This window comes from Capra hircus, chromosome 11 (assembly GCF_001704415.2).
Source record: "Capra hircus breed San Clemente chromosome 11, ASM170441v1, whole genome shotgun sequence".
Lineage (NCBI taxonomy): Eukaryota > Metazoa > Chordata > Mammalia > Artiodactyla > Bovidae > Capra > Capra hircus.
The window spans coordinates 98,476,085-98,500,332 of record NC_030818.1 but is presented as its reverse complement, the minus strand read 5'-3'; the positions used below and the strand labels follow the sequence as shown (position 1 = coordinate 98,500,332).

The window sequence follows — 24,248 nt, the reverse complement described above, 5'->3', positions numbered from 1 at the left end:
GTTGAGGAAGCCAAGCTCACAGGAAACTCCCCTCAACTTCCGGCTCTACTGGCCCCCCCCCGTTTCCGGTTGCCGCGGACGGAAGAGGCGGGGCCGGGGAAACTCCTCCTCAGCTATTGGATCAAGGTTTGGAGCAGGAAGTTGAGGCCGGAGGACCATGGGCCCTGTTAAGGGGGGTTTTGGTTGGTCGTCCTGTTTCTTTTCGGGACGGCGCTCAAACAGCTAGGGCCGGAAGCGACTGACATCAGCCGCAACTCGGCGGAGGAGAGACCTGGCATCTTTGCACTGTGACCGTGAGCCACGTTACGGTTTATCTTGCATTAGTTACCAGGTTACCTTCTGTCAGCACACTGCTTGGACGAACCCGTCCACTTGTCTTGAATTATCAGTGGCATCCAAATATTTACTTCCAGCCCAGAAAGCTCTCTCTTGAGCCATCGACTCGCAATCCAACCCCCCTTTCGCCGTCGATTTAGATTTCATTCATTCAGCAGATGTTTATTGCACGTCCTCCGTGTACCTGGCATTTTGGTCGGTGCTAAGAGATGCCGATGGTGAATCGGATAGGCAAGGTTCCTGTCTTCAGGGCACTCACAGTCTCGTGGGGGAAACCAATCAAATAAACATAGGAGTCATGCTGCTAAGTGTAAAATCTCAAACTGAAAAATGATCTGGCATCATAAGAACTTCAGAAACAAAATGGGCTGCACTGGACTTGGGCTGAGCTCTAAAGCCTGAGTCGAGCTAAGTAGGTGGATATGAGGAGAGAAAAGCCGCTGGGAGCATTCCAGCGATAACGGAAAGTGCAAAGACTCTGGGTAGGAGGACATGCTGGAGCACCAAGAGAAGGTAGAAATTGGGGAGCAGAGGGCCTGATAAGACATGAGGCTAGATATGTAGGCAGGGGCCAAATCATGACTTGTAAGCCAGGTAAGAATTTCAGTCTCTTATCCTAAGAGCAGTGGTAGGCCTTGGAAGGATTTGGCGGGGGTGGGTGGGGTGGGGTGGGGTGACATTATTAGAACTCTGTTTTAAAATATCCTTCCTGGGACTTTCGTGGCAGTCCAGTGGTTAAGATTCTGTGCTACCACTGCAGGGGGTGCAGGTTTCATCCTTGTTCAGAGAATAAAAATCCCCCATACTACGTGGGGTAGCCTAAATAAATAAGTAAAACATTCTTCCTGGCTGCAGTGAGAACTGGAAGGAATTGGGAAGGAGATAGGGAGACTACTGGAACCTGTTACAAAAGCTCAGGGCAGCTAAACCACACTTCCAAAATTGAACTCATCGTTGGTAGCTTAAGGTAGTATACCCCGGTGGTTAAGGGTGGATGTAAGGATGTGGTCACCGCTAAGGGCTCAGAGTTCAACTGCCAGCTTTATATCCATGTCCCACCACTTCCCATGTGCATCTTTGGTTAAGTCCTTTAACATCTGTGCCTCAGTTTCCTCCTCTGTGCAAATTAAGATAATAGCAGCCCCATAGGGTTGTCGTCAGTACTAAATGAGTTCTTGGCACAGTGCCTCGTTTCCTAAAATAGGCTCCCCTGTGTTCCACATCTCAAGGATACCACTGCTATCCACGGAAACACCTAAGCAAGAAACCTTGGACATTGTTTTAAATTCTCTCCCATATGCAGACAGTTAGCACGTTTGGGTTCATCTCCATGCTAAGCTGATTTTGCAGCCACGTGTTCTAACACCACCATCACCTCTCACCTGCTTCTCTGGCCTGCCTGCCTCCCACCTCCCTGCCTCTGACCTGACTTTCTTATACAGTTCAACTCCACAGGCAGCTGCGAGTGCCTTCAGTGTATCAGGCACTGTTCCAAGGCACTGGCAAAATGAGGAAAGCATCAGAAGAGGAAAACCCTGTGGCCAATGGGAAGAACCCACCTTCACTGTGCTGTGTGGAACTCAAGTTTCATCAGTCTGTAAAGAAGCCTTTGGGACCAAACGATCTCTTAAAGGCCCTTTAAGTAAAAATGTTCTAGGGAATTCACTGATGGTCCAGTGGTTAGGACTCAGTACTTTGCTGCCAAGGGCCTGGGGTTCAGTTCCTGGCTGGAGAACTAAGGTCATACAAATATATATGTATAGTAAGTGTTAGTAGCTCAGTTGTGTCTTAGTTGTGACCCCATGGAATGTGGCCCACCAGGCTCCTCTGTCCATGGAATTCTCCAGGCAAGAATGCTGGAGTGGGTTGCCATTTCCTCCTCCAGGGTATCTTCCCTACCCAGGGATTGAACCCTGGTCTCCTACATTGCAGGCAGATTCTTTACCACTGAGCCACCTCACACACATACACACATTTATATATTCTAAGATATTTTCACTGGCTCCTCCAAGGGCTGAGGTCTAGAAACCTTGCCTGATTCACGTTAGAGCCTTAGCTCATAGTAAGGAGCTTTATACATTGTAGGGGTTTGGTAAGTGCTTGCTGAATTAATGAAGGAATAAGAACACATATCAATTCCCTTCTCAGTCATTCACTGGCTTCTCTTTCCCAACAAGGTAAAGACCTCTGATTTGAGGCCACCTTTAGTTAGGCCACTCAGAGTTGAATATTCTCTAACTCTGCAGACTGCTGCCTGCTGAGCTGGCATGGGAGAGCTAAGGAGCTTTTGAAAAGCTTCATTCATTTGACAGACATTCATTGAGCACCTATTAAGTGCCAGGCCCAGGGCTGGTGCTGGGAACACAAGGGCAGACTTTAAAAAAAAACCAAGGGGTCCCTCCTTTCCTGGGGCTGATATTTTGGAAAAGACACATGTGAAAATAGACCACACAGTGCAATCAGTTGTTATGAAGGGGGAGCATGGGGACCTGTGGGAGATGAAAAGATCCAGTCAGGCAAGGTTTCCCAAAGGAAGTCACGTCTAAGCCCGAGTCCCGGGAAATTATGAGAGGTGGAGGTGGCAGGAGAGGGCAGGTAGGGAGGCCAGAGGTGTTGCTTCTTCCCAGAGAAGTGGAAACCGTTCCCACATCACTTCTAGGTAAGTCAGCCCACTCTGAATGCCTGGCTCTCACACTTAGTGCTTCCTCCAACTCCAGCCTACCTAACTCAGCCTCCTGTTGTGTGCACTCTTTGGGACCCCAGAGACCCCTGCCAGGCTCCTCTATCCATGGGATTTCCTAGGAAAGAATACTGGAGTGGGTTGCCATTTCCTCCTTCAGGGGATCTTCTTGATCCAGACATTGAACCCCCATCTCTTGGGTCTCCTAAATTGGCAGGGGGACTCTTCACCACCTGGGAGGTAAATTCTTGTGCCCCCTGGGAAGCCCTCAGCCTTCTGTGCTCAGTCACCTCAGGCCTGGCCGACGCTTTCTGACCCTGTGGACTAGCCTGCCAGGCTCCTCTGTCCATGGGATTTTACTGGAGTGAGGTGCCATTTCCTTCTCCAGGGAATCTTCCCAACCCAGGGCTCGAACCTGCATCTCCTGCTTTGTAGGCGGATTCTTTACCACTGAGCTACTGGGGAAGCCTCAACCTCCTGAAGAGAAGTGAAGTGAAAGTCGCTCAGTCGTGTCTTTGCAACCCCATGGACTGTAGCCCACCAGGCCCCTCCTCTGTCCATGGGGACTCTCCAGGTAAGAATACTGGAGAATTCTTCTACAGAGGGTCTTCCCGACCCAGGAATCGAACCGGGGTCTCCTGCACTGCAGGCGGATTCTTCACCACCTGAGATACCAGGGAAGCCCCTGTCAGCCTAATCAATAGCAACAACCATTTCTTAATGTATTCATTCAATGAGTAATGACCCCCGACTCTGCACCTGTCAGGTGCTTCACATCCATGACCTGCTTGACTCCTCGCAGGGGCTATTAGCCTCCGTTTTCAAATGTAAAAACTGAGGCTCAGAACCGGTGACTTGTTCACGGACCCCCACATGTCAGGCCTTAACTCCAGGCTGTTGTGCCTTCGGGACCCCTGACCCTCACTGCGTCCTGTTGGGCTCAGTTCACCCAAATGCCTTCCTCTGGGACCCAGGCAGAAGAGGAGCATGGACCCAACTCCTGTCCCTCTAGCAGGCCGGCCAGCCGGGCATTGGGCTCTATCCCTTCCGAAGTTCCGAAGGGAGACAAAGGCGGGGTCTGCGGGGGAGACGAGGGCGCGGGCGCCCCCCTGCCTGCTGCCCTTTGTCTCCCCGCCTGCTCCCCTCGTGCGCCCCGGAGGCTGGGAGGCGCCTCTCGCAGGCTTCCTCCTCCCATTCTTGTGCTAATTGGGTGTCAAGCTGAGATCAGTGAGAAAGGAATCCGCCCCGGCTCGGGTTAAACTGCCGCCAAAGACGAGGGCTGAGCCTAGAATATCATTAGGCTGGGAGGAAGCGGTGGGGGGGGGGGGGCCTCCTCCAGCAGAGGGGCTGGCCATGCATTCAGACTCCTTTGAAAGTCGCTTGGTCGCCCCTTCCCTTACCGCCAGCGCCTCAATAGGCCCCTCGGCGGTATTTAACCTTCTTCCCAGGAATTGAAAGTGATATGCCAAGCACTGGCCTAGGCAGCCACTTGCCTGTCCAAGGGCAGTAGGACCTCCGGGGACGCTCAAGGCAGGCCTCTGGCAGCCTCCCTGGGCTCAGATTGCAGATGGGAATACTGAGACTGGGCAGGGCGGTGCCTCCCAGCGCTGTTATTCACAGGCCCTGAATAACAGGGTCTCTGAGCCTCATATTCCTCGTCTGTGGAATGGGGATAAAATAGCTGCTTTGTGTTACGGATTTAAGGATGATGATCAAGTGCCTGGCGTCGCATCCAGCACATAGGAAGCGCTCCACTCCTGGTGGCTGTTAGCAGGTCAAAGGAGTGTGTTTGGGCTTATGTAAGGATTTCCTAGCAGAGCTCCCAGTCCTCCAGGCATGCAAGGGGTGCCCGCAATGGGTTCACTTTGCATACCCTGCCTGGACTCTTCCCCAGCCCCATCCCTGCAGGCCTACAGGCCCTTCTTTCACCTGCGCTGCTCACCCTTCACCTCCAGACCTTTCGCTGCCCCTTCTGTCTGGGCCATTCTTCCCCCTCCTTTTCTTGAATGACTCTTCTTTGAAAAGCCTGTAGCCATGAAACACAACTTCCTCACCTCCTACCCCAGCAGGGACGTGGGGTTCAGTTCAGTTCAGTCGCTCAGTCGTGTCCGACTCTTTGCGACCCCATGAATCGCAGCACGCCAAGCCTCCCTGAGTGGGGTTAGGGTGCGGCTTAGCACATGCCCTTTGCTTCCTGACTGGCTGCCCCTTCTCCCTGGCCCCCAGACAGTGGGGTCCCCGAGGGCAGATCTCACTGTGTACCCCCAACCCCGCCCCCGGCACAGAGGCCTTTTGAATCTGCTCTGCAGATGGACACAGTACTTTGTAAACTGTGTAGCCCGCCAGGCTCCTCTGTCCATGGGATTCTCCAGGAAAGAAGACTCGTGTGCGTTACCATTTCCTTCTCCAGGGGATCTTCCCAACCCAGGGGTCGAGCCTGTGTCTTGGGGGTCTCCTGCATGAGCAAGTGGGATTCTTTACCAACTGTCACCAACTGGGAAGTCGAAGCACTGTGTAAATGTCAGGAAATGCCCAGTAAACAGTAGCTCTTGTGAATTAACCTCACAGACATGTATTGGGCACCTGCTGCTGGCCCGGGCGATGACTCAGCCACGGTCTGGAAGGCAGCCGGCTCACCACTCTACCACCAAGTGGCACAGCCTTGGTTTGGGGTGAGCAGAGGCAGACAGGGGAGCAGCGAGGCCCAGGGTCCCCCCAGCCCCACCTCTTCTTGGAGGAGCTCGGGAGAGGGGGCTGGTGTGGAAGTGGGAAACTTAGGCCTAGGCTGGGATCTTAACACCGGAAACATGGTGTTAAGATCCTTATCACTACCATGTACCTCACAGGCGATGGCACCGGTTCCTGGGCTAGACTTCCAAGCACAATCTCATTACATGGCCACAGCTGTCCTGGGGCAGGGATTCCTGTTGTGTTCAGTCACTCAGTCGTGTCCAACTGTTTGCTGCTTCATGGACTATAGCCCGCCAGGCTCCTCCATCCATGGGATTTCCCAGGCAAGAATACTGGAGTGGGTTGCCATTCCTTTTTCCAGGGGCTCTTCCTGACCCAGGGGTCGCACCCATGTCTCCTGCATTGGCAGGTGGGTTCTTACCTAGACCACCATTTATAGGGGTGACACTGAGGCTCAACCTGGCAAATGGACTTGAGAGCAGGCCTGAGCAGGAGCTTTTGACCACCATTCCTCTATATTGGGTCTTAGTGACTGCTCAACCAAAGGGAAGGAACAGGCACCCCTGGGGGCTCCTTCCCATCGGAGAGCCCTCCCATTGCTGAAGGTTAAAGACACAGAGCTTCACCATCAGTCAAATCCAGCCCCTTGGAAGCCCGATTAAGGGCCCACCACGGAGTCCTCTGGCTGGGTCCCTTGCCTGGGGGTCAACTGGGGACTCTGTCCCTCCTTCCCGTTTTCCTTGCCTGAGCGCAAAGGGCTGGATCCAATTCTGCAGGACCCACATACCCTCTGCTGGTCATACTTGGGCACTGCATCCTTGCCTGCCACTCCCAAATCCCACCAGGTATCACCAAGGGCCAACTCCAGCTCTACCGTCCCCTCACTTCCCCCAAGAGTGGCACCAGAACTCCACTGTCTTTCAAAGGTCACCCCCCCACCCCAGGAGGTACCCCAGACGTATCCTGGCCACCTATCACCCACTCAGCTGCTGGCCTGGGGTGTGGCTCACAGTTGGCTCTACAAGCATGCATGGCACGGAAGCTGCCTTCTGCACCAAGGAGGCGGCGGTTGAGCGGCGGGAAGGGCATGGGGCTGGCATTTCAGTCCCCAGTACTCACTGTGACCCTGGTCAAGTGACAGACAGTGGTGAGGGTTAAATAGTGAAGATGAAGCCCTGGGGTGTGTGCCCTGTCTGCAGCCCTGGCTTGGGGTGAACGGTCTCCCCCTCCCCACCCCCCACCTCCACTTCCCGCTGGGCTGAGCACTTCTAGCCTGGGTGCGACTCCAGGGATGGGCTCCAGGGGACAGCTGGCCCTCCAGTGGCACTGCAGACTCACCAGCTCTGGGAAGATGGTTCCAGGAAGCCTTCCCACACTCCACCCAGCTGGCCAGGCCGGCCTGCTCTGTGCCCTGAGAGCCCCCAACCCCCTGGGAAAGTGCAGCCCCGACACAAGGAACAGCATGAGCAGGAATGTGGAGCTGGGACCCTGTGCTGGCCTAGGGCTTCCTCCTGTGGCTCTGAACAGCCCGTTCCTCAGCCTGGCTCCCCTTCGGCTCTCTGAATCCTCCTGATTCACAGAGGAGACAGTTACTTGCCCAAGGCCACAAACTCCTAAGTGACACCTTGCAGGGCTCAGGTGGGCACTGCCCCTCACCTGAGATGTGGGGACTATAGCGTCTTACCTGCCATATCCCTTGGTCTAAATGAACGAAGGAATAAGGGAACGACGAACGGGGCACGAGCTGGGGTCCCAGCAGGCTGGGGGCAGTGTGCACACAGGCTCGAGGAGGCAAGGCGGAGTTTATTGGCCCCTGAGTGCCCCACACCCCTTCTACCCTCACAGCCAGGCCAGGAGGAGATGTGGACAGACTGGCAAAGACAGAGAGGCTCTGCCTGAGGGACAGCCAGGCAGCCACCCAGAGGAGGAGAGGGGTGCCCCATCCAGGCTGCCTGCTGCAGGGTGGTTCCCTTCTGCCCGGTAGGGCTGAGGGACACCTGCGTGGTCCCAGGACCTGGATCCTCTTCAGATGCCCGATCGCCGGCCCTCCTTGCCCACTGTGCTGGCTTCCTGAGTCTGGGGGCTTCTGCCCTGGTCCCATTTACAAGCTGCCTGTTCTCTGCGAAGTGCTTGGAGACACTCTATTTCCCCTTGTCCTGACCTGAGACATCACCCCGCGGGGCCCAGTCTCAGTCTCAGCCTGAGGCCCAGAGACCCCCACATGGCCTCCAAGACATAAAGTGGATCTGAAGCTTTCACAGAAAGCCTCAGTGTGGAGCGGGGAGGTGGCAGTGAGTCCCTTGGCAGTTCTGAGGGGTGGGGGTTGGCACCTCGGGGGGGGTGGTGGTGCCAGGCTTTGCTTGCTTTGGTCTGGCTTCGCCCAGGACCTCTCCGGGGTGGGAGCTAGGGCTCTAGATCCAGTATCCGCTGGCCCTCAAGAGGGACTCGGGGTCAGTCACAGCTTCTCCTGGCCCGCCTGGATGCGAGTGTAGGCCTCGTGGTCCAGCGGGACGTAGCGGCCCTTCCGGGCATCCAGGTAGAACAGCTGGTCTTTCACAACTGTTGGGTCAAAGCCCTCCTTCCGTAGTCCTGTCTTCTGTAGCTTGAAGGTCGCTGAGGGAGGGAGAAGGCAAGTGGGAGAAGGGTCAGAGCTCGGGCAGGGGTCCGAGCTCCAGGAACCCACCCGCCTGGGTTGAGGAGGGACAGGGAGGAGGGCTGGAGGGAACACAGGTGAGGGGAACTGGGGGAGGAGGGACACAGCCCTTTACAGTCTGAAAAGGCTTCATCCATTACAGTATGCACAGCTCCTCAGCAGCCCCGGCAAAGGGGAGGGGCGGAGTCACCCACCCCTCTTTGCAGACAAGGAAACTGAGGCCCAAAGAAGGGAAGCTATTTGTCCAGGGCCACGTGCTGAGTTGACAGCAGACCGAGGGCAGGACACGGGCCTTCCCTGAGGGCTTGTTTTAACCTGAGCACCTCCCAGGTACAGAAGTGATCTCAGGAAATTGCACCTCAACCCCGGGGGGAGGGACATAACCATATCCTGTGGATTCTGAGATGCATAAGATTTCAGCATCTCTGAAATAGTTCAATGACCATTTTCCCCCTTAAGAAATTCTGTATCTTTCACTCAATGGTATTAGCCCCACTAGATAGATGAGAAGACTGAGGCTCAGAGAAGCACACCTCTGGGCCAACGTTACACAGCTAGTAAAAATTGAATTCAGGTACGATGGATACCAGAAATGCCTACAGCTTCCTGCCCTGGCTTCTCCTCTGTCATGTCCATCAGCCAGTTCTCCCAGCAAGAGCTGGAGTCTTTCTCAACGCCTACTTGAATTTAGACTGGTTTTACAACTTACTCTGACTCAGAGACTGTGGGCAGTCTGGGTGAGCCTAGGCCTCAAGGGGTGTTGAAGCTTCCATCCTTACCCGCTTGGGGGCACCCTGAGAGCAGACTGACCTCTGAAGGATGGAAAGCCATGTGGAACAAAGGGGAACCATCCGAAGCAAAGGCCACTTAGACAAGGTCTGTCTAGTCAAACCTATGGTTTTTCCAGTAGTCATGTATGGATGTGAGAGCTGGACTACAAAGAAAGCTGAGCACCAGAGAACTGATGCTTTTGAACTGTGGTGTTGGAGAAGACTCTTGAGAGTCCCTTGGACTGCAAGGAGATCCAACCAGTCCATCCTAAAGGAAATCAGTCCTGAATATTCATTGGAAGGACTGATGCTGAAGATGAAACTCCAATAAAAAATTTGGCCACCTGATACGAAGAACTGACTCCTTAGAAAAGACTCTGATGCTGGGAAAGATTGAAGGCGGGAAGAGAAGGGGATGACAGAGGATGAGATGGTTAGATGGCATCATCGACTCAATGGACATGAGTTCGAATAAACTCTGGGAGTTAGTGATGGACAGGGAGGCCTGGCATGCTGCAGTCCATGGGGTTGCAGAGAGTCGGACACGACTGAGCAACTGAACTGAAGCGGGTAATCACTGGCCACGTGTAGCTATGTAAATTTAATTAAAATTTAAAATTCAGTTTCACCATCACACTAGTTGCACTTCAAGTGCCCAGTAGTTACTGGGGGCAGATGGCTGCTGTGTTGGAGAGAGTGGTCAGAGAACACCACCATCACCGCAGACAGGTATATGGACACCGCTGCAGGGCCAACCAGCTGGGAGCCCCACGTGAGGGAGGCCACCTCACACCCAGTGGCACTATTTCTTTTAAAACTTAAAAAAAAAAAATTTTTTTGGCCACACCCCAAGGCATGTGGGGCCTTAGTTCCCTGATCAGGGATCTAATCCTGTGTGTGCGAACCCACACACCCCTGCACTGCAAGATGCAGTCTTAACCACTGGATAGCCGCGGAAGCTGTCAATGGCACTGTCTGACGCTAGGTGGGGCCAACAGAAGAACGCTCAGCTGAACATCACCCCAAATTGCTGACCTACAAATTGTGAGCAAATAAGACACCTGTTTGGAGCCCTAAGTAAGCTTGGGGGCTGTTTGTTCTGCAGCAAAGCCTGTCTGAGGCCTAAGGTCCAACAGCCTCCCTGTCCCTCCAGGATGCAGAAGTCACAGCGGCCATCCAGTCCTCGGGGCGCTTGCTGTCTGTCTGGACCCACCACTTACCCTGCCCTCTCATCTCCCTGTCCCACGGGGCCATCTGCAGCCCCTCAGACACTGGCGGGCTTTGCAGGACGTGAGTCTGACTGGGTCACTACCCTGCTCCAACCCTCCTGTGGCTCCCCCGTGCCCTCCCATCCCACTACATGCCGCTGCCCACCCCTCACTGGCCCCAGCTTCGGGGGCCTCCTTTTAGTCCCCTGGCAATCAAGCACCTCCCTGCCTCAGGGACTCCGCATGGGCTGTTCCCACAGCCCAGAGGGCCTCCTGTCCCCAGAGTGCTCTCTCTCTCGCTCAGGTCTCCCGCTGAACTGGAGCATCCTCAGGGGAGCCTTCCAGTCATCCCCAAGTCACGTTCCCTTTCCTATCAGTTTGACCTGCATTCCACTCTTATCTTAGCAATTCCTTATCCTGTGGCTGCCTCCTGCTCTGGAAACTCCCAGGAAGCACACAGGTCCTGCTGGAATTTGTCACCTCTATCCCCAGGGCCCAAGCACAGTGCCTGGAGCAGACCACCACACTCAGTCAGTATTGGTTCCACTGACAGTAGACACACCATCTCTCTCTGGAGGCGGTGTCAGCTCACAGCTAGGTCATGTTGCCGACCACCCAGAGAGGCTGTGGGGAAGGGCGAACAACAGCCAGCCGGTTTCCCTAGAAGGACCCGGGAAGGGGCCTCAGCCGGCACCCACCCATGATTTGGAGCTGGGGGTCAGGGGACAGACCTGTCTTGTGCAGCTCGGGCAGAAAGCGCAGGAAGATGGGGTGGGCGTACTGCGGCAGCTCCTTCTGCAGGAGCTGGGCTAAGTGCTCCAGGTCACAGCTGCTGGAGGAGCTGGCCACGGCAGCCATGCCAGCCCGGCCCTCGGTCCCTGGGGAGGCGGCAGAGTAGACGGTGAGCAGCTGGCTGGCCATGGCCCTGCTGGCTGCTCCACACAAATGCCTGGTCCCTCCCGCCTCTCGGGATACCTGGCACCTCGACGCCATACACGGCCACGTCGGCCATGTCCAGCAGGCGGCTGAGCGTGCCCTCCACCTCGGTGGTGGACACGTTCTCGCCTTTCCAGCGGAACGTGTCCCCCGTGCGGTCGCGGAAATACACGTAGCCCAGCTCGTCCATCACCAGCACGTCACCTAGAGAGGAGTCATGTGTAGGGGGGTGGTGCCCCAGGGGCTTGGTTGGGCGGAGGTGTTCTCTGAGGGTGGGGCCCTTCAATCCCTTCCCCCCTCCCCAAGGGGCGGCAAAGGCCTCCGGAGGGGTGTCCACCCACCACTGAGGTAGGCCTGGTCCCCCTTCTTGAAGACATCCCGGGCGATCTTCTTGTTGTTGGCGCTCTGGTTCAAGTAGCCGTCGAAGCGCCGCAAGGGGTCTTGCTGGATGATGATGCCCACCAGCTGGCCCGGCTCACCTGCAGCCAGGGGAGGCAGGGTCAGGTCCCCCTGGGGTCTCCTTCATACTAAAACACCCCCAGCAACGCCCCCTTTCTCCCCCAGCCCGGGAGCCCCGAGGGCTGGGAGCTTCTCAGTAACACTTGGTCACTGAACAAATGAAAGGGTGGTCAAGCTCAGCGTGGACGGCCTAACTAAAGTCAGCACTCCCCAGGTCCCGCTCTGCTCAGAGGTTTGCATCCTGTACCGCACCACCTCTCCAGGACAACCACGTGCAGGAGGGGACTCAGGCACAGAGCTGGGGAGCTGCGGCGGCCGGGGCCCAGGGTCCACAGCACGAATGTGCACGAATGGGCTGTTGGGTAGATGGGATGGTGACTGAACGGATGGTTGGATCAAGAAATAAATGCCATGCAGCCCTAAGAGAAGAGCTGACTTCAGGCCGCTGATCAGGACAGGGCTCCTCACCCACGCACCCACCCACCCACCCATCCCTGCCCCATCCCCTTCCTAAGCCAGCCCCGCCCACTCTGACCCCGAGCTGCAACCCTCGGGCAGACCTGGCTTGCAGGGAATGCAAAGGCCGTCAGGGCCCCGGATCAGCTCCATGGTGTCCTCGTTGACACGAACCAGCCGGATGGGGTACACGAAGGACAGGATGCGGCTGTTGAAGCCACAGGCTCCCACCTGCAAAGGCCAAGCCTTGGGCCCGGGCTCTCCCACCTCAAACTGGACAGTCTGGGGGGCTGCGAGCCGGGCTCCAGCTTCCACAACCGCCCTCCATGCCGGAAGCCCGCCCTCCCCTCCGCCATCCCTGTCTCCCATGGGCCCGCTGCGTCCCCAGCCTGGGCCGCACCTGGCCATCGAAGTTGCCCAGGCTGCAGTTGCACTCCGTGGCCCCATAGAACTCGGCCACCTGGGGGATGTGGAAGCGGCTAGAGAATTCGGTCCAGATGGACTGGCGGAGGCCGTTGCCAAGCGCCATGCGCACCCGGTGCTGACCCTCCACCTCCCGGGGTGGCTGGTTCAGGAGGTAGCGGCACAGCTCGCCGATGTACTGCACAATCTGGGGGAGGACCAGGCATGAGTCTGGGCCCTGGAGGCTGCCCCACCTTCGCTGCCCTCCCAAGCCCGTACCCCTCCTATCCCCAGGGCCGGCTGTGTGATCCCTTCCCTCTCTGGGCCTCAGCCTCCCCATCTGAGCCACGGGAGTGCTGCCCCGAGCAAACGGCTGGCTGCCTTCAGCTCGAAGACGGGCATCCCTGCGTAGAGCTGGTGTGGGGCACGGGCGCTCCACCCTTTTCCTTCTCACTCACCGTGCAGTTGTACTTGATACAGTCGTCCCAGAAGCGGGAAGCCGAGAACTTCTTCCGGATCACCACGGTCATGCCGTGGATCAGGCACTGCCCCATCCCCACGATGTTTCCTGAAGGCAGAGGGGGGACCCGGGGGTCAGGGAGACAGGAGCCCTTTCTTTCCAGAGTCTCGTCTTTTTGTTTATTTTGGCCACCGAAGACGTCATTTTATTTTTTTAATGGTTTATTTTGCACTGGGGTATAGCTGATTAACCAACAATGTTATGGTTTCAGGTGAAGAGCGAAAGGACTCAGCCATACATATACAGGTAACCATTCTCCCCCAGACTCCCCTCCCATCCAGGCTGCCACAACACTGAGCAGAGTTCCCTGGGGCTATATAGAACTGAGTGAAGTAAGTCAGACAAAGGAGAGATATCGTGTACTCCAGAGCCTCCTCTTGTACAGCCCAACCCCCTCGAAGACTCTCCCTTTCTCTGTCCTGCCCTCCAACTCTAACTGATCACATCTCTCCCCAGTTGGACACCTTCCATGGCTCCCCAGTGCCTACGGGTTCAAGTGCACATTACTTAGACAGTCCCCTGAAGCCTCTGGAGCTGGCCCCAAGCTCCTTTTCCCAAAGCTGTAACACTGCCATTCAGCCAGCCAGAGCTGAGCTAGCTTGCCTGGCTTCACACCTGCCTGTATTGGGGGGCACCTCCTCCAGGAAGCCTTCCTTGAGTTGGGCTCCTCTTTGAGTTGAACTCCTTGCTCCCTGCACCTCCCCACACTCAAGGCCCTTTCTTGCCTGAGAGCTCAGGGTAGGGTTCCCATCATTCAGCCTGCCCGCAACACACATATTCAAACTCTAAGCACCTTTAAGGGCAGGAACTATATTTAGTCATCTGTCTTTCTAGAAAGCCCCCAGACCAAGCAGCCAGGCTGTCCACACCGGTGGAAATGGACTGAATGGTCAGACCAGCCCAGGTGCCCTGTGGGCACTGCCACACCCACCAATTATGCTGGTATGCCCACTCTCATCAAGGTCAATGTCCATATCTGGTTTTGAAACCAGATTTGACTCCAAACTTGTTATGTTTCTACTGCAACATGTAGCCTGCCAGGAGGGGTAGGGCTCTGAAGGCTCAGGGACGGCTGGGCACCAAGGGGGCGGGCCCAGGCTACCTGCAGAGTGGTAGAGGGGGAGGCAGTCATAGACGATGTCGTCGGGCCGCATGCGGAAGCCATAGTACACCAGGGCAGCCATCCGGTAATACCTGGGAAGGCAGAGGGCTGAGGGCTCCGTGGGCCCTTGGAAAGGCAGGAGGAGCGGAGCCCCAGGTCCCACCTCCCCAGGTCTCCCCGCAGGGCACCGCCCCCTTACCTGCTATGCACCACGATGGCAGCTTTGGGCAGCCCGGTGGTGCCTGACGTGTAGATGTAGAAGAGCTTATCTGAGGAAAACAGGCAGGAGTGGCTGTGAGGGGCCAGCGTAAGGCTGGGCACAGAGTCAGACAGCGGTAGGTGAGTATCACTTAACACCCATTCCCGGCACACCTACTCCAGGAAGCCTACCCTGATGGCCCCAGACATCACTACCTGCTCTAATACCTGCACTGGCTCCTTCAACACACTCTTCTGAGCCCTCATTCTGTGCCAGGGCCAGGGTGACATCAGTGACGAATATGAGCACAGGCCTTGCCTAGGAGGGAGGTGCCCGCCCAGTGGGACAGGAAGATGAGAAGGCGGGCATTTCCAATAGCGAGCACTGTGTGTTGGCAAGCACAGGGCCTGCCAAAGCCTGGCGGCAGCACTGGACACAAACTCCAAGGAGGGGCGGTAGCTCCAGGGAGGGCTTTCTCAGAGGAGCTGATGCCTACTACATGGGAGGTATCAGCTGCAGACAGCAGGGCTCAGAGGCAGCTTTTGTACCAGCAACGCTGTCTTTATCCCCCCAGATCTGAGGACCAGGGACAGTCACGTCATGGTCTCTGTGTGAGGCTCAGTCCCACCAGGCTGGAGGTTCCAGGAGGTCAGGCATGCCATGGGGTGCTGCCACATGTTATATAGTAACTCGTGTTACAGGGTGCCCACGGCATGTCAGCCCAAGGCTGGGCACCAGACTCAACCTGCCAGAGGCCCTGCCCTCAAGTAGCTTACAAAAGCACCCAGCACACAAGAGCCACAGATGGCAGAGGTCAGACGGTAATGACTCCAGCTCTCCATGGGACCTTTTCCAGCCCTCAAGCATAGGTTCGGTTGCCATCCCCAATTTCACGGCTCTGGGAACCGAGGCTCAGAGAGCAGCTCAGGTGTTCAGGGTCACACAAGGGAAGCAGTAGAGCTGGGACATGAACTTGGCCCAGGCTCTGAACCCCTCTGCCCCAGGCCACACAGTAAGCCCTGGGGTCCACAAGGCAGGCTTGTGGAGCGGAGAAGAAGAGAGGCGAGAGGGTCTGGAAGGCTGCCTGGAGGAGGGGTCGGGGGCAGGCAGCCCAGAGCAGGGAGAGGATCACAACAGGGGCCTGCCCTGGACGGGCGCTGGGTGACTATGAAAGGGGCTCGCCGAGGGCCTGAGCCCAGCCCACACTCGGACGAGGCAGGCTCCCGGGCTCCACCTGCTCCTGCCTGCATCAGGCATCAGCGAAGGCTATTCAAGAACTGCATGTTCAAGAAGTGCCTGCCACTTTCACACACGCCAGCTCACCCAGTCTTCGCAGTAAAAGCTGGGGACTGTGGCTCATTTTCCCCGAATGGAAAAGGGATATGACACGACTCATTCCAGGTCACGTGGCAAGTTTACAGAAGAACCCAGGCCCCAAGGCCCCTGCTCTGTCTCTTGGCCATCTTTGAACCCTTCTGTGGGGGTGAGGGGCTCACCTACGAAGCCCTTGTTGGGACGGCTGGGCTGGTGCTTGGGGGCATCTTCCAGTAGCGGGTCCAGGTGCTTCGTGCCGGCGGGCCCTGCACTGGGCTCCCAGGGACCAGAGCAGAAGAGGTTGAGCGAGGGGTCCAGGTTGGCATGGATCTCAAGGACAGCTGCGGGGGAAACAAGACAGATCCACAGGCAGGCCAGGGCACCCCTCCTCCCCCTGCCTCCTGTTCCAGGGACCTCTACTCATGTCGGGGCTGAGCATGGTGTCAGAGGACACTGGCTGGGTGTGGCAGAGAGGTGAACGAAGTGCCTGGGACTTGTTATAAGGAAGATGCTGAGAGAAGCAAGGGCTCCCACGAGCTGCTGGCTGATCACGTGGCAGGCTCCTGCTCACACACCTCAGGAAACGGGTACCAGTAACAGCCCATCTTACAGATGGGAACACTGAGGCCCCAAGCACAGAAGGGAGTCACAGCTAGAATGTACCAGATCTGGGGCTCAAAGCCAGCTCTACCTCACCCCAAGGTTTATGCTTCTATCCACTGTATGATGCTAGTCTGTGGGGGACTGGTTAGGAGGGAGGAGTCGGGGGTGGTCAGAGGCTGTGCAGCCCTTCAGCCTCTTCAGAGAGTGGCGGCCTTCTCTCAGGCTCCCCTGTGCACTACAGATGTCCAGACGCTCAGCGCCCAGAACACAGGCCGGTCCTGGCCCACTCAGCCATAATTCCTCTTAACTTCTTCCAACCCTCTCACTCTCTCCCTGCCGCATCCTTCCTCTCCTCATTTCAGCATTTCCATAACCTCTTCTGCCCATCAGCCCACAACATTAGCCCATTAGTCACAACAGTGTGGGGAGAGAGAACAGGCACACTGGGGTCAAGCCCAAGGTCAAATCTCGGTTCCGTCACCCACTTAACAGCTGTGTGGCTCTGGGTGAGTGCCTCGCACCACTCTGAACCTCGGTCTCGTTCTCTGTAAAGCCAAGATGACACTCTCTGCTTTCACCAGGCTTTGTGAAGATTAGAGCTGCTTCTGTGAAGCACCGAGCTCAGCACGTGGTCAGTGCCAGCGTGGCAGCCGATAAACATAAGCTCTGTGGCACAGCAGGGAGCGGCTTCTTGTTCCCATTTTACAGGTCAGGTAGATGAGGCCATGTATGGATGTGAGAGCTGGACTCTAAAGAAAGCTGAGCACCAGAGAACTGATGCTTTTGAACTGTGGTGTTGGAGGAGACTCTTGAGAGTCCCTTGGACTGCAAGGAGATCCAACCAGTCCATCCTAAAGGAAATCAGTCCTGAATATTCATTGGAAGGACTGATGCTGAAGCTGAAGCTCCAATACTTTGGCCACCTGATGAGAAGAACTGACTCACTGGAAAAGACCCTGATGCTGGGAAAGATGGAAGGCGGGAGAAGGGGATGACAGAGGATAAGATGGTTGGATGGCATCACTATCTCAATAGACATGAGTTTGAGTAAGCTCTGGGAGTTGATGATGGACAGGGAGGCCTGGCGTGCTGCAGTCCATGGGGTCGCAAAGAATTGGACACGACTGACTGAGTGACTGAACTGATTGAGATGAGGCCAAGTAAGTCACAAGAATGGTCACCATCATGTCTGAGGGCTCACTTAGCATCAGCCGCTTTGTTAGGGCTTCACTCTGTTAAGCACCTCCCTGAAAACGGTGCTGTGGTGAGGAGACTGCAGCAGAGGGCTGCCATCTCCCTGGGTCTCCCGGCTCCCGGGGATTGGGGGGGAAGAGCCCACACCGTCTGACTCCAGGGCTCATGCCCTTAATCTCTGGGCCACACACAGCCTCCCCCAGGGGCTGTAGGTGGGTTGTGGCAGTCCCGTGGGACTCCCTGCCTGTCCCTTGCCACTTCAGGGCTCACCTGGGGCCATCTCACTGCCAAAGACGAGGACCCGGGCCTGGGAGGAGGTCAGGCAGTGGAGCAGCGCATCCCGCCGGAGGTTGGTGTTGATGAGCGCTGCCTCCACGCCCAGCTTGGCCATGCCCAGCCACAGACCCACAAACTCATTGCGGTTCTCCATGAAGAGGGCAGCCACGTCACCCGAGGCCAGGCCCTGAGCCTGCAGGAAGTTGGCCACACTGTTTGAGTAGTCGTCCAGCTGCCGGAAGGTCCAGTGCGTGTCTGTGCCCTCAAAGATCAGGGCCGTCTTGTCTGGGTGGCGCTGGACTGTGGCGGCAAACAGGATGGGCACTGTGCGCCGCTCCCGTAGGTACCGTCGGACCTTGGCCTTCACCCTCAGGAGCACGGTGCCGCCACTGGGGGAGGGGAGGAAGAGCAAGGGAGCTGTGACTGCCGGGCTTAGGAGTAGGGGGTCCCGAGACCCTGGTTTGATCGCTTGCGACACCCCCTTCCCAGCACCCGTGTGTGGGGCAGCGTTACCTGAAGTGGCTCACTGATGCTGCATGATAACACCGGGCACCCAGGTGATGACTTCCTCCCCACCCGGTACAGAGGAAGACACCGGCGCCCAGCACTTGCCCTGGGTTTCAAGGTGGGACAACGCAGCAGTGCTGACATTTGAACTTCAGTCCCCTCCGACTCCAGAGTTCAACCCCTATTGCCCTCTCTCTGCTCGGAGTCTGTGGGTCTGTCAGGGCCTTCCACATCTCCAGGGAGCAAGCCAAAGTCCAAACTCCTCGTCCTGGACCTGGCACACCCCCGATCATCCCTCTCCCCCTCACCACTCCAGTAAAAAAGGACAAGTTTGCAATTTGTCTGGTCTCCCTCCCTGTGGGCCCAGCAAGGGTGGGGCTCTGTCCTGCCTCACCATCTTGCTCCTGGGCCCTGCTCGGTGCCAGGCAGGGCACTGAGGTTCAACAAATGTTTGTACAGGAAGCTTTTGGCAACATCTCCCTACCTTGCCCTGCCACCTCGGATCCCTGAACTCTCCTGGCTCCCCAGCCTCTCCGCCTTTGCTGCTGCCATGCCCTCCGACTGGCACCCCCTGCTTCCACCTCCTGGAGGTGACTCTCAGGCACACCTGCTTCTCCTCTGGGAGGCCTCCTCTGATTTCCCAGGGCCCAGGCCTGAAGCCGTCTCTCTGTTTCACGCCCCCACACCTCTGGGCTGCTACCATCCTTCCTGCAGTGGCCACTCAACACCTCCTTTTGCAACCAGCTCAGATTGACAAACGCCGAACTGCCTGTTCCGAGTGCGGGTCACACTGCTGGGACACGGCCATGAGCAAAACAAGACTGCCAGGGGCTCTGCTTGCAGGGCCCTGCTAGCCTGCGGATTTTCTGTGTCCCTTGCCAGTCTCCCTGACCAGTCTGAGCCTATCCCAGGTCCTGGACTGCCATGTCCACTCAACCCCACAACCAGAGTCAGCCCAAGGTCTGGCACAGAGCAGGTGGCAGCCAGGCTTTCTGGTACAGGATATCCTCCTTGTGGACCATACCTGCCCTTCTTTGTGAAACAGGTTCTTTGTGGGCATGATTCAGGTGGCTCCAGAACCTGCGCCAGCTGGAGGACAGAGACTTCACAGGGTTCCTCTTCACCCTCTCACAAGCTACAGCATCTTCTCGGGACCCCTTACTGAGGTCTCCTCAACATACATGGTGTTCAGTATATGGACCAGGCCCCCAAGTCTGCTCCAGGCCAAAGGGCACCAGGTTAGGGAGATTCCCTGGGAAGAGACTTTGACCGTGGCAATGGAGGTACCATGTACTATTGCAAGGGGAAGGATGAGGAGCAAAGACTGCTCCTTTGGGGCCCAGGTACTCTGTGCTGGTAGAGGACATGCGGTCTGGTTTGAGGAGATTAAACCCAGAAGAGTGTAGGAGACCCAGGAAGGGCTGTTCCAGGTACTCACAAGATATCACGCCTGACAGTCTTGATAAAGATTCGGATGAAGCGCCAGCCGCCAGACCCCAGGTAGAGGAAGAACAGGGAGAACCCCACTTGGGTCCAGGGCAGTTTCAGCACCAGCCGGGAGAACAGCAGCACCCCCAACAGAGATGCCCCAAGCAGCATTGTGGCCTGTGGGCACAGGGCAGTCAGTGGACCCAAGTGCCTGGGTGCCCTACCTCCTGGCCCAGGCAGCCGGGCCACTATCATCTCAGATGGTCAATGTGTAGTGAGTTCAGATGGAGTAGGGTAGCTGAGGACTGGGTCCCATCCCAGGACAGTCTGGAAGGGTCAGGCTAAAGGCCTGGACTTGAGGTAAGGAGCTGGGTTGCGGGTCAGGGGCTGGTTCTAGCCTCCCAGTCCCATCTCTGCCTAGGACTCTCTGACTGATCTTGGACAAGTCCCTTTCCCACTTTAGTCCTTAGTCTTCCCCTCTGTGCAATGGGTGTAATGACCATTGGTCTCAGAGGACAGTCTACTCGCCTGACATCTAGGATCCCAACCAAAGTGGCTTGGTATTGACTTAAGTGCCTCTGGCTCAACTTCCCACTCGAAGACCTAGGGAGTTTCTGTGGATGATAAGGCCAAGCCACAACACCCAGAGAGGCAGCTTCTTGGGAAAGGGCCTTGCTCAGTCCCTGCCCTTAGGCCTGGGAGCACCATGCCTCTGCTGGCCCACAGGGGGCGATGGAGAAAACAGGTAAGAGCCTGGAGGTGCCAGAGAGGTGATTGCCCAGAGGAGAAAAGTACTGAGAGAAAGAAGGCCTTGAAGGCACCCCCACAAACACACTCAGCAAGCCACTCTGATGACTCTTCGGGAACTGGGGCTTAAGGGAAGAGGAACAGCTGGCAGGGCTGAGATTAGGGCTCTCCGACTCTATTCCTAGCACTTTTCAGACTTGCTCAAGGGACAGCCGACTGGGCTGTTTGCCTTCAGGCTCTCCTAATCCTGGGGAGGGGCTGAAGGTCACGGCTATGAGGTAGCCTGAGATTCTCCAAGCCAGGATGAAGACATGGTCCGGACCCTTAGACCATCTCCCCTCTCCGCCTCACGAAAAGCAAAAGCCAGGAGGAGGACTGCACCAGCGCCTCCAACTCCAATGCCAAAGGTCTCCAAGGTCCCCAGAACTGTGGTCTCCCAGAGTCCGTCAGGGCAGAAGGCGAGACCGTCCCGAAAGGCTGAGGGTTGTGTTCGAGGAAGGAACGGGATGCCCAGATCGGCCGGGGCCGCGATCCCAGGTCATTACGGATCGCACCGGCCCCTAAAAAGCCAGGGTAACAGAGCGCCCGGCAAGGAGACAGAGCGGTAGGGCGCGCCCCGTTTCCCCTTCCCCCCGCCCCCAGCCCAAGCCGGTACTGCCACCTCCCCCGGACCCGACCGGGCGCATTCTCTCGCCCGGAGACCCATTGTTCTGGCCTGTGCTCACCTGGCGTCAGCCCCCGCCGCGGGGCACCCTGTCCAGATGCGGCCCGCCGGCTGTAGCAGAGTAGGGAACGCGGCGCGCATCAGCCGCTCCTGGGCGCGCGGAGCAGGTTCTCAGCAGCGCTTTGCCGGCTTTGCGCCTCGGCTGGCCCTGGCCACTCGGCCGGCTCCGCCCGCCGCCCGGCCCCGCCCGCCCGCGGCGCTCCTCCCCCGCCCGCCTCTCGCCATCCAAACCGGCTACGCCGGCCGGCGACACCTCCTCCGGCGCCTTGCCCACGGGCGAGCGAGCCGCAGAGCCGGCCGGTGCCGCGCAGCCTCTGAGCGCCCGGCTCCGCCGGACTCAGCTCGCCCCCTACGCGCGCGACGGCCTCGGGCGGGGCGCCGCGCCGCACGCTGGGGATTGTAGTCGCGCGCCGCGCGCCCCCGCCAGGCCGGGAGGAGACAGGCGGGCTCTTCCTGGACCCCCACTGCCCACAACTCGTGGGCGCCCGGACGTGGAGGAGAGCACCCCTCCCCACCCCACCGCGCCACTGGCGGGGATTCCGGGAATCCGCGCCCAGACACTGACAAAGAGTTCGGCAAAGGCCCCTAGCAGGGCGCTACAAGGGCGGGTTTTCAGGCAGAGGTATGCCGGCGCGGGGGAGGATAGGCAACCGGCTCTGTGGCGCAATGGATAGCGCATTGGACTTCTAGCCGGCCTGGATGTGGCTATTCAAAGGTTGTGGGTTCGAGTCCCACCAGAGTCGAATTTTGACGGCTCCTTTCTCACTTCCAGTGGGATATTTTGTGGCTTCCAGTGCCATAAGAAGGAAGGACTGATGCTGAAGCTGAAAAACTACAATACTTTGGCCACCTGATGCGAAGAAATGACTCATTTGAAAAGACCCTGATCCTGGGAAAGGTTGAAGGCGGGAGGAGAAGGGGAAGACAGAGGATGAGATGATTGGATGGCATCACCAACTCGATGGACATGAGTTTGAGTAAGGGAGGTGGTGATGGACAGGGAGGCCTGGCATGCTGCCGTCCATGGGGTCGCAAAGAGTCGGACACGACTGAGTGACTGAAGTGGACTGAACTGAGTGCCATAAGGTTCAGAACCCACCCCCCCCACCCCCCCACGCTCCTGCAGACCACAGGCTAGCCAGTGCTTCTGGGACGGCAATAAACTTGGCCCCCGGAGTGCTGCGTAGGAACCCTTTGCTATCCTTGCTACCTTGAGAGCAACCTGGCATATTTGGTAGTAAGTACAAAGGGCACGGACCTGGAGACCCCTATAAATCTTTGGCCCCTGAAGAGTATGACCACATTTGTCGTGGCACCTGCCCAGGCCTGGGCCCCCTGCCAACTTCCCCACCCTGTGTCACTCTGGACCTCTCAAAACTGGGCTCCTTGATAATGAAACATGTTGGGCATCCACAGTTGCCACTTGTTGTTAAATAGATCCCTTAATCCGGAGCGAGGTTCCAGAGGAAGGGGACACATGTATACCTATGGCTGATTCATGTTGATGTTTGTCAGAAACCAACACAGTACTGTAAAGCAATTATCCTTCAATTTAAAATAACTAAAGTTTTTTTTTTTAACTTAAAAAAGATAAATGCCTCCTCAATCCCTTAATTCAGTCCAAGTCCTTAAAAGTGAGGAGGGACTATTTTCAGAGCCTGTTTATAGAAACAAAAAATGAAATTTGGGGGGACTTCCCTGGTATGTTAGTGGCTAAGACTCCAAGCTCCTGATGCAGAGGGCCTGAGTTCGATTACTTGTCAGGGAACTAAAACCTGCATGCTAAAAGATCTCGCATGTTGCAAGGAAGATCCTGCATGCTGCAACTAAGACCTAGCATAGCCAAGTTTTATTTTTATTTTATGAAATTTTGGTCTGATAAATACTTGGATCTATTTCTTTCAGAGCACAGAGTGCATCCTTTTGGGGGACCAAGGTATGTAAAAGCACCACTTCCCCCTTGGGTATGACATTCAGGAGGCAGTGTGGTGCAGTGGTTATGGGCCTAGGCTTTGGCATCCAACAGACCTGGGTCAGCTTCTCAGCTGAATGTTCAAAGTCTTATTTTCTTATATGTAAAAATCAAGACATGCTAATAGTGTTCACCTCAGAAGGTTGGTTTGGAGTGTCATGGGGGGCTTCTGAATTAGTTGACATTTTTATTATTGTAACCTACAGGCTCGTTGACCACAAAGCACATACAAAACCTGGACCTGAAGATTACCTCTAATTGTATCCACAGGTCTTAGCGAATAACAGAAGCTCAAATACATGCTTCTTGGATGACTGACACGGAGGGTGAATTGGAGGCCCTGACCCAGGGGCACCAGTGGTAAAGAACCAGCTTCCCAGCGCAGGTAGACGGAGAGACAAGGTTGTTCCTCACTACGTGCTCACTGTACTTCAGCTGACACCCACCACACACACGTTACTGTGACTTAGCTCCTTTGCTTTCTGGTCAGACACACCTGAGTTGCCCTCCGGACCAGCTATTCCGCACGTGGTGAGGTGGTGAGGGATAACCTATGCAGAGAAGAAATAATCTCCGCCTACCCACCTCGGTGTGTCCAGCTAGGCTATAAGCTGCTTTGGGGCAGACTGTCTTGTTCCTCTAGGTCCCCTGGCATCACCTCCCTCAGGCCAGGTACGCCTCTGGCTTCACCAATGTGTCCAGGGTGGAGGAGAGCAGGGCTGTTGGTCACCACCACCACCTCTTCCTCCAAATTCTCACTCGCCCACTTTGCATAGGACCTCGGGGGTTGATGTGGCAGTGATCATGTTTACACCTGTGGATCTGGGTGTGGATAAGGTTGTGGATCAGTCTTCTCTCCCCACCGAGCCTCCCGTGTGTCCTCATCAGTAGGGTGGCTCTAGAGTCATCACGGTCTCTGCCTTTTTCCTGCCTCGGGCTGAGTGTGGATCCAGTGAGATGATGCACGCCAAACTCTCAGCACAGGCCTGGCATGTCCAAGGCCCTCATCTGCCACCGCTTCTCAATTCCACGAGGCTGGGGTGTGGCTGTCTCAGTGACTAGGGAGCCCTG

The 24,248-nt window shown here is 56.6% G+C and overlaps 1 protein-coding gene and 1 non-coding gene across 3 annotated transcripts; one reads left to right on the top strand and one right to left on the bottom strand.

Moving 5' to 3' along the window:
• Positions 7,491-21,495, bottom strand: SLC27A4 (solute carrier family 27 member 4). Of its 2 annotated transcripts, XM_018055876.1 has the most exons (13): positions 21,207-21,495; positions 19,745-19,911; positions 17,794-18,188; positions 15,909-16,067; positions 14,413-14,482; positions 14,214-14,305; positions 13,050-13,159; positions 12,590-12,799; positions 12,294-12,420; positions 11,616-11,753; positions 11,314-11,478; positions 11,070-11,216; positions 7,491-8,320 (listed from the first exon to the last, which is right to left on the bottom strand). In XM_018055876.1, the coding sequence occupies exons 2-13, from the start codon at positions 19,903-19,905 to the stop codon at positions 8,163-8,165; spliced, it is 1,932 nt and encodes a 643-aa protein (XP_017911365.1). In that variant the 5' UTR covers positions 19,906-19,911; positions 21,207-21,495; the 3' UTR covers positions 7,491-8,162. The 2 variants fall into 2 exon arrangements, with proteins under 2 accessions (XP_017911365.1, XP_017911366.1); XM_018055877.1 differs by lacking the exon at positions 19,745-19,911 and having other exon boundaries at positions 21,207-21,368.
• Positions 21,858-21,948, top strand: TRNAR-UCU. The gene is given in 2 exon segments: positions 21,858-21,894; positions 21,913-21,948. It is a non-coding gene; the product is annotated as a tRNA-Arg (tRNA).